The sequence below is a fragment of the Papio anubis genome, chromosome 16 (assembly GCF_008728515.1).
Source record: "Papio anubis isolate 15944 chromosome 16, Panubis1.0, whole genome shotgun sequence".
Classification (NCBI taxonomy): domain Eukaryota; kingdom Metazoa; phylum Chordata; class Mammalia; order Primates; family Cercopithecidae; genus Papio; species Papio anubis.
In genome coordinates, this window is record NC_044991.1 from 60,994,709 (window position 1) to 61,004,702 (window position 9,994).

A 9,994-nucleotide genomic window follows, 5' to 3' on the forward strand; every position below is an offset into this window, starting at 1 on the left:
CTAGCACTTTGGGAGGCCAAGGTGGGTGGATCTCTTGAGCCCAGGAGTTCAAGACTGGCTTAGGCAACACAGTGAGGCCGCATCTCCACAAAACACATGCGCGCGCGCGCACACACACACACACACACACAAATTAGCTGGGTATGATGGTACATGCCTGTAGTTCCAGCTACTCTGGAGGCTGAGGTGGGAAGATACCTGAGCCCAGGGGGTTGAGGCTGCAGTGAGACGTGACAGAGCCACTGCACTCCGGCCTGAGTGACAGAGTGAGGCCCCACCTCAAAACAAAACAAAAACTTTATATTTTATTTAACCCAATATATCAAAAATATCATTTCAACATGTTATCAGTATAAACATTGTTAATGAGACGTAAACAAATGTAAAATGCGATGTATGTAATGTAAAAGAATTTACATTATTTGAAAATTTTTTGTTTATATTATTTACATGATTTCTTATTATTTGAGGGCTATAAGAGAAGGATCTGTTTCAGGCCTCTGGAATACACTAATTCTTGTACTAAATACATTATTTCTTATACTAAGTCTTTGAAGTCCAGTGTGCATTTTTTTAAGAGATCAGATCTCACTCTGTTGCCCAGGCTAGAATGCAGTGGAGTCATCAGCTCACTGCAACCTCAAACTCCTTGGCTCAAGTGATCTTCGCATCTCAGCCTTCTGAGCAGCCCACCATGTATTTTAACTTACAGCACATCTCCATTCACATGAGCCACATTTCGAATGCTCGATAGCCATGTGTGGCTAGTGCTACAAACTGGAGCATGCAGGTAGAGTCCTTCCTACAGACAGTGAAGCCAAAGAAACAGAATAAACCCTTTGTGATTCAAGGGCCACAAAGGAAACTGAAGAGAGTTCTCGGTGAAGAAAGCCAACTGAGGTGGGCGTGGTGGCTCATGTCTGTAATCCCAGCACTTTGGAAGGCTGAGGCGGGTGGATCACCTGAGGTCAGAAGTTCGAGACCAGCCTGGCCAACATGGCGAAACCTGTCTCTACAAAAGATACAAAAATTAGCTGAGCGTGGTAGCGCACACCTGTAGTCCCAGCTACTCAGGAGGTGGAGGCACTAGAATTCCTTGAACGCAGGAAGCAGAGGTTGCAGTGAGTGGAGATGGAGCTACTGCACTCCAGCCTGGATGACAGAGTGAGACCCTATCTCAAAAAAGAGACATAATCTACCACAATAGTGCCAAGATAACTCAATAAAGGAAGGAATTTTAGTTTAAACAAATGGCACTAGGACAATTGACTATCCACACGTAACATAAAGTTGGATTCCTATTTGCACCCTAAAAATTAACTCAAAAAGAATCAAACACTTAAATGTAAGAGCTAAAACTATAAAACTCTTAGAAGGAAAAGATGTGAAAATCAGCCGGGTGTGGTGGCTCACACCTGTAATCCCAGTACTTTGGGAGGCCGAGGAGGGTGGATCACGAGGTCAGGAGTTCGAGACCAGCCTGGTCAACATGGTGAAACCTCGTCTCTACTAAAAATACGAAAATTAGCCTGGTGTGGTGGTGCGTGCCTGTAATTCCAGCTACTAGGGAGGCAGAGGCAGGAGAATCACTTGAACTTGGGAGGCAGAAGTTGCAGTGAGCTGAGATCATGCCATTGCACTCCAGCCTAGGCAACAGAGTGAGACTCAGTCTCAAAAAAGAAAAAAAAAAAAAAAAAAAAAAAGACGTGAAAATCTTTGTGACTTTGGATTAGGCAATGGTTTCTTAGACATGACATCAAAAGCACAAATGAACCAAAAAACAGATAAATTGGACTTTACCAAAATTTAAAACCTTTGTGCTACAATAGGGAAAAGATAACCCACAGAATGGAAGAAAATATTTCCAAACCATATACCCCCTTTTTTTTTTTTTAAAGAGACAGTGTCTCACTTTGTAACCCAGGTTGCAGGGCAGTGGAATGATCATAGCTCATTGCAGCCTTGAACTTCTAAGCTCAAGAGATCCTCCCACCTCAGCCTCCCAAGTAGTTGGGACTATGGGCTTACACCACCATGCCTGGCTAATTTTTTAATATATGTTTTGGTAGAGGTTGGGGTTTCTCACTATGTTGCCCAGGCCGGTCTTGAACTCCTGGCCTCAAGTGATCCTCCTGTCTCAGTCTCCCAAAGTGCTGGGACTGTGGGCATGAGCCACCACCGTGCCTGGCCTCCAAATCATGTATCTGGCAAGAGTCTAGTATCTAGAATATATAAAGATCTCTTACAACTCAACAATAGAAAGACAAATAACCCAATTTTTAAATAGGCAATGATTTGAATAGACATTGGCTATAAAAATTACCAAGAAGGCCTGGTGTGGTAGTTCACACCTACTAATCCCAGCACTTTGGGAGGCCAAGGCAGGCAGATCACCTGAGATCAGGAGTTCAAGACCAGCCTGGCCAACATGGCGAAATCCCATCTCTACTAAAAATACAAAAATTATCAGGACTAGGTGGCACACATCTTTAGTCCCAGCTACCCGGCAGGCAGAGGCAAGAGAATCGCCTGAACCCGGGAGGTAGAGGTTGCAGTGAGTGAGATGGTGCCACTGCACTCCAGTCTGGGCAACAGAGCAAGACTCCATCTCAAAAAAGAAAAGAAAAGAAAAAAAAAATAGTCAAGAACTACATGAAAAGGTTCTTAATATCATTAGTCATTAGGGAAATGCAAATTAAAACAAAACAGAAAAAAATCAACTAACAACAACATTGGGGAGGATGTGGAGAAACTGGGACCCACATACATTGCTGATGTGAAGGTAAAATGGTATAGCCACTTTAGAAAACAGTGTGTTAATTCCTCAAAAGGTTAAACATGTTCATAGTAAAACTCATACACCAATGTTTACGGCAACATGATTCATAATAGCCAAAAAGTGAAAACGACCCAAATGTCCACCAACTGATGAAAGCATAAACAAAACGTTGTATATGCCAGGCAAGGTGGCTCACACCTATAATCCCAGCACTTTGGGAGGCTGAGACAGGTGGATTACTTGAGTCCAGGAGTTGGAGACCAGCCTGGGCAACATAGGGGGACATTCTCCCCTTCCCTTGTCTCTACAAAGAACACAAAACTTACCTGGGCATGGTGGTGCACGCCTGTAGTCCCAGCTACCTGGGAAGCTGAGGTGGAAAGAACACTTCAGCCCAGGAGGCAGAGGTTGCAGTGAGCCAAGATCGCCCACCGCACTCCAGCCTGGGTGGCAGAGTGAGACCCTGTCTTAAAAAAAAATAGTTCTGAGAGGCCAGGCGCGGTAGCTCACGCCTATAATCCTAGCACTCTGGGAGGCCGAGGCAGGCGGGTCACTTGAGGTCAGAAGTTCCAGGCCATCCTGGCCAACATGGTGAAACCCCGTCTCTACTAAAAATACAAAAATTAGCTGGACATGGTGGTGCACACCTGTAATCCCAGCTACCAGGGAGGCAGATACAGGAGAATCACTTGAATCTGGGAAGCAGAGGTTGCAGTGAGTTGAGATTGTGCCACTGCACTCCAGCCTGGGTGACAGAGCGATAATCCATATCAAAAATGAGTAAACAAACAAATAAACAAACAAATAAATAAATAATAGTGATAGTTACACAATCTTATGAATATACTGAAGCTACTCAATTGTACAATCTAAAGTGGTGAATTTTATGGTGTATAGATTATATCTCAATGAAAATAAATGCATGCAAAAAATCCATGATACTTCATTAGAAAACAGAGAAAAATTTAAAAATGTAAAAAAATATATAAATAACAAAAACTGGGATGTAAAAAGAGAGGTGAGAGTACTAGTGCCATCATTTTCAAAATGGGGAGACAGACAAAACTGCAACACATGGTTTAAAATAAAAGCACAGTGACCACAACTTTAATGTATTTGTAATCTCACCTTTATAAATTTAGAGGGATATTTCAAAAAGTTATCTCTTGAAGTACAGAAATATTTGTTTGACTTTCAACAATTCCTTTAGTTTCTCTCCAGTTCTTTTTTTGTCTAGTAAATTATAATAAAATGTAACATTTCTTAATTAAAATTTGAACCTATAATATAATCTCCTTTTAATAAAATATTTCTATCTCATCCTCCTACTTTTAATTGGCACAAAGACGTTTCAAATAATGCACATCTCTTGTAATTTCTAGACCACAAAATATGATATTTTTTCTACTATCACCTTCACCCTTTCCTTTATTATTTGAATTCTTCATAATAATGTTGTATCAGTTCCCTGAAACAACAGAGTTCAGGTTCTAAATGACTGGAAGAAAACATGCCAAGACAGGCCATGGTGAAATATAGATTATTTTTTTCTTCACATTATTCTGTATTTTTAAAATTGCTACCCCCACCATCCCCAGAGGAAACTGACCCAACCTTTAGGCTGGAAACAGGGAAAAAATAATTGTGGTTTTCATAAGGGAAAGATATCTAAATAGCTTTGGCACAAAACTTCCTGGGCATCTGTACTCCAGAAGAGAATGGTTGATAGGGTACAAGAGCTGTGCCTTGCACCTAGTGTTAAACATGGCCCCAGAGCAGTGGCGGAACTCTGTCAAAGGACCACAATGGTCCATGCTGGGACCTGGAAATAGGGAAACATTGCTGCAGCCTAGGCCAGCAGTACTCAAGGAGGTAGGAGGGTCATCATGTGACAGCAGCTTCTACTGGACGGGAAGTGACTCGGCAACAATAGCACTCCTGGACTCTCCAACGTTGCTCCCATGGCTTTAGGATTTAATTAAAGAAATAAAAGAGGGCCAGATGCGGTGACTCATGCCTGCGATCCTAGCACTTTGGGAGGCTGAGGTGGGCAGATTGCCTGAGCTGGGGAGTTCGAGACCATCCTGGGCAACATAGTGAAATCCTGTCTTTACTAAAAATACAAAAAATTAGCTGGGAGTGGTGGTGCACACCTGTAGTCCCAGCTACCCTGAGAGGCTGAGGCACGAGAATCGCTTGAACCTCAGGAGGCAGAGGTTGCAGTGAGCTGAGATTGCGCCACTGCACCCTGGCCTGGGCTGGAGAGAGAGGGAGCCTCTGTCTCCAAAAAATAAAATTAAAAAAAATGATAAAAATAATAATAATAATAATAAAATATGGCTGGGCTCAGTGGCTCACGCCTGTAATCCTAACACTTTGGGAGGCCAAGGTGGGTGGATCACCTGAGGTCAAGAGTTTGAGACCAGCTTGGCCAACATGGTAAAACTCCATCTCTACTAAAAAAAAAAAAAAAAAAGGCTGGCCTTGGTGGCATGGGCCTGTAATCCCAAGTACTTGGAAGGCTGAGGCAGGAGAATTGCTTGAACCCAAAAGGCAGAGGTTGCAGTGAGCTGAGATCAGGCCACTGCGCTCCAGCCTGGGTGACAGAGTGAGACTCCACCTCAAAATAAATAAATAAAATAAATAAATAAAGAAAGAAAGAAAGAAAACAATCTATAGCAGTTGCTATCTACAGTTGAGAAATAGTTTACAACTGTTCCATATACAAACTTACAGGTTGCAAGTCCCCTGTAATGTCCATTATTTTATTGAATGCTTTTAAAACAGTCCTATGGGGGAAGGCAAGGATTAGAATCAGTATTTTATGGGTGAGAAAACTGAGGTTCAACAGAGTTCAGTGACTTGTTCAAGATGACACAGCTAGGCCAGGTGTGGTGGCTCATGCCTGTAACCTCAGCACTTTGGGAGGTCGAGGCTGGTGGAACACTTGAGGTTAGGAGTTCAAGACCATTCAAGACCAGCCTTGACAACACGATGAAACCCCATCTCTACTAAAAATATAAAAAATTAGCTGAGTGTGGTGGCATAGGCCTGTAGTCCCAGCTACTTGAGAGGCTGAGGCATGAGAATCGCTTGAACCCGGGGGCAGAGGTTGCAGTGAGCAGAGATCGTGCCACTGCCCTCCAGCCTGTGCCACAGAGTGAGAGTGCATCTCAAAAAGAGATCACACAGCTAGTTTGAGACTCAAAGTCAGCTTTGTCTAGGCTAGATGGTGCCTAGCACAGGAATCTAAGGGAAGCATGGCTACATTTAGAGTTTTTGGAGAGAACATGTAGCCAGAGGGACAGTAGGTGAGTGTGAATTAGGCACCCAAAGCGAGCTCGGGTCCTGAGCTGAGACCCGGGAGAATCAGTGAACCCTCTTAGTGTGGGTCTTTTCTTCATTCTTATCAGCAGCTCCTCTGCTCAGATCTGCCTCTTTCATCAACTAATACTCACAGCTCTCTCATTTCCAGACACTTTCCTTTGTGTGTGGGATCATGTATAGTATCAGGGAAAACTATCCATCGCAAGCCTGATTATAGACACTGGGAAATTAGCAAAGAGAGAAGAGGTTCTGTTTTGTTTTGTTTACCATTTGTTTAACATATGTGATCTGCTTACCCGTGGTGTCAGTGCCTGTAACAATTATACATGTAACCCAGATGTTCCCCAGGGTCTCTCACCATAGGCAAGCTCAGTAACATGGACTCAGATTCAATTTCCAAGGCCTATACGTCCACAGAGCCCTTCCCAAGAGTCTGGAGACCCTAAGGGACTCACATGCTTGGTAACATTGCCTCTGGGGTCCTGATTCTGGCATGAATCTCTATGACCCAGATGTGAAACTCAGCCACACACTCAGACAAATAACCAAAAGCATTCATGGGTATAATTGGATTTTTTCTCAGTTGGTAAAAATCTTAAATACAGAAGAAACAGAGAGCTGTCTAACAAATACCCACGCCCTCCAACTCTTTGAATTTAATGTTATTATTTTACAAGATTGGCTTTTGATTTTTTTAATCTAATAGGGTTAAAAGTGACCTATCTTATGTACGTCTTCCTTCCGAGAGGAATCCACTGTAGGGAATTTGGTGTCTGTCTTTCCAAATCTTGTTTTTATACTTTTACTCATAAAATGTATCCATAAATGTTTGCCTTATGTGCTTTTATAATGCTATTATATTCAATTTTCTGCAAGTTGCTTTTTTATGCAATAATGTGTGGGTTTTGTTTGTTTGTTTGTTTTTGAGACAAGAGTCTCACTTTATTGCCTCAACCTCCCAAGTAGCTGGGATTACAGGCATGTGCCACCATGCCCCCGCTAATTTTTTGTATTTTTAGTAGAAACGAGGTTTCACCATGTTGCCTGGGTTGGTCTTGAGCTCCTGAGCTCAGGCAATCTGCTCTCCTCAGCCTCCCAAAGTGCTGGGATTACAGGTGTGAGCCACCGTGCCTGGCCTGGTTCCCGTTTTTGTAAGGAGATTGGAATGAGATGCAAATAAACAGAGAAGAGATTATATCTAAGAAATACAAACAAGTCTCTCTGCCGCCCTCACTACCTGGACATAGACCCACCAAGCAATTCCACCTGCTGCTTCAACTCGTATTATTCCCAGTCGTTTACCTTCTGGCTGGCAACCTTCTCCTCCTTACCTACTTTTAATGCTCCTACCTCCATTCTGTTCTCTCTACCTTCTTCGCAGGGGCAAAAAAGAAATTCCTCCCATTTTCTCATGGAAAGCTCTTAATCATGTCTTCTGTTACTAGGGGCCTGGTGCTCCTGCCTCCAGTTTGTGGTTCCTCAAACACACTTCCTTCTTGTGTCAGTTAAGGATTGCAACGTAGCAAGCCAACCCCAAAACTTAACTGTCTTAAAACAATACTACTTATTAGCTCATGAATCTCTGGGTCAGCAGTTTCGGCTGGGCTCAGCTAGGTATTATTTCTGGTTTTGGCTAGGTTCATTCAGGCACTGTGGTTAGCCAGGTGACTCTGCTTCAGGGATTGGTTGACTGTCAGTTGGGACAACAGCAGTGACTTGACCACTCGTCTCTCCTGCTCCTGCAGGCTAGCCAGGGCCTGTTCTCACAGTAGCAGCAGGACTCCAAGAGCGACAGAAGCAGCATGCAAGGCTGCTGGAGGTTCAGGCTCAGAACTGGCACGATGTCACCTCTGCCTCATTCTATTGACCGGAGCAAGTCACAGGCCAGCTTGGATTCAAGATGTCAAAAAATAAACTCCATCTCTTGATTGGAGAAGCTGCAAAGTCACATTCCAAGGGGCCTGGAAACAAGGAGGATGGGAGGACTGTGGGTTGGATTCTCTGGGAAGCCGACTCTGAGATGGAGATTAACATGCAGGAAGTTACTCAGGGAGCACTCTTGGGATCAACAGCAGGGGAAGAGCAGAGAAGGAAGCAGGATGGAGCAGAGGGAGAAATTGAAGTGCAATGTCAGAACAAAGGCTTCCACTGACCTCATGGAGACCTCTGAAACTGGAATAGGTCTTCCAAGTTGTCCTGAGTAGAGGTAAGGGGACCAGGCCTCTAAGCTCCCAAGCTGATCAATCATTTATGCAGACTGCCCTGAAAAGGCAGCAGCCAAGGAAATTCCCAAAGAGGGCTTACAGCCAAGAATCATCTGCCAACACTTCTCCCAGTAGCTGGTGGAATAAATCCTTCATTCCTCAGTGGGGGAGGAGGGGTGCCTGTGCCAAACATCACAGTCCACTCGACTGCCACCTCTCCCTAAGAATGCTAATGCTTATGATAAAACGCTTGTCACTTGCTATATATGTATACATTAAATATTTATAATCACTTACTAAATGCATCGCCTAACTTGTACAGATTTTAGAAGATCACAATGCTAAATGTCACTCCTTTGAACTTAGTCGTCATAGTTTCATTGCTCATTTATCTAGGTCATCCACTCGAAACTTTAAGGGATGAGGAGAAACAGCTTCTCCCATCAGAAACCTAGGGAAGAGCCGCTCGCTGGCTCCCACCCAGGGGGAGGGTCATCGTGCGCCTGTGCCTGAGTGGGAGGAGCCTTCGCGCCTAGGCCTTTCCCTCAATTTTTCTTCTTCCCCTCACCCACCCTTCCCCCACCCCACTCCCTCACTGGGGCTTCCTGGTCGGCGCTTGCGCAGGGAACTCAGCGCTGAGACTGTCTAAAGCCCCAGGAAAAATGGTGGAAAATTCATTGCTGCCAGGAAGAGCGATTTATGACTTTGTGCTTCTCTTAAGCTCCCAATTTGGCTTCATACTTTACCTCGTGTGGGCTTTTATTCCTGAATCTTGGCTAAACTCCTTAGGTTTAACCTATTGGCCTCAAAAACATTGGACAGTTGCATTATCTCTCTACCTCCTTATTACTATAGTAATTGGCTATGTGCTCTTGTTTGGGATTAACATGATGAGTACCCCTTCAGTCAACTCCATTCATACAATCACAGACAACTATGCTAAAAATCAACAGCAGAAGAAATACCAAGAGGTGGCCATTCCAGCATTAAGAGTTATTTCTACTAGTGAAGTAAACCAAATGTTATTTCTTGCAGCCAAAGACCTTTACACCAAAAACTGAAATGTATGTGGCCATGCTAATGAGAGGTGAAGCTGGCTGGGCTTCTGGGTCCGCGGGGGACTTGGAGAATTTTCTGTCTAGCTAAAGGATTGTAAACACACCAATCAGCACTCTGTGTCTAGCTAAAGGTTTGAAAATGCACCAATCAGCACTCTGTAAAATGGACCAATCAGCAGGATGTGGATGGGGCCAAATAAGGGAATAAAAGCTGGCCACGGAAGGGAGAAGTGGCAACCCGCTGGGGTCCCATTCCCACACTGTGGAAGCTTAGTTCTTTTGCCCTTCACAATAAGTCTTGCTGCTGCTCACTGTTTGGGTCTGCACTGCCTTTATGAGCTGTAACACTCACCATGAGGCTGTGCTCTGCAGCTTCATTCCTGAAGTCAGCGAGACCAGGAACCCACGGGAAGAAAGAAACAACTCCAGATGCGCCACCTTTATGAGCTGTGACACTTACTGTGAAGGTCTGCGGCTTCACTCCTAAAGTCAGTGAGACTGCGAACCCACCAGAAGGAAGAAACTCTGGGCACATCTGAAGGAACAAACTCTGGACACACCATCTTTAAGATCTTAAGAGCTGTAACATTCACCGTGAAGGTCCGCGGCTTCATTCTTGAAGTCAG

At 44.1% G+C, this 9,994-nt stretch overlaps 1 protein-coding gene across 1 annotated transcript; it reads left to right on the forward strand.

Moving 5' to 3' along the window:
- The first annotated feature begins 7,180 nt into the window (after positions 1–7,180).
- Positions 7,181–9,488, forward strand: LOC110740604 (phosphatidylinositol N-acetylglucosaminyltransferase subunit P-like). Its single transcript, XM_031656666.1, has one exon. It carries the CDS (start codon positions 8,973–8,975, stop codon positions 9,369–9,371), a length of 399 nt encoding a protein of 132 aa, XP_031512526.1. The 5' UTR covers positions 7,181–8,972; the 3' UTR covers positions 9,372–9,488.
- The last annotated feature ends 506 nt before the right edge of the window (positions 9,489–9,994 follow it).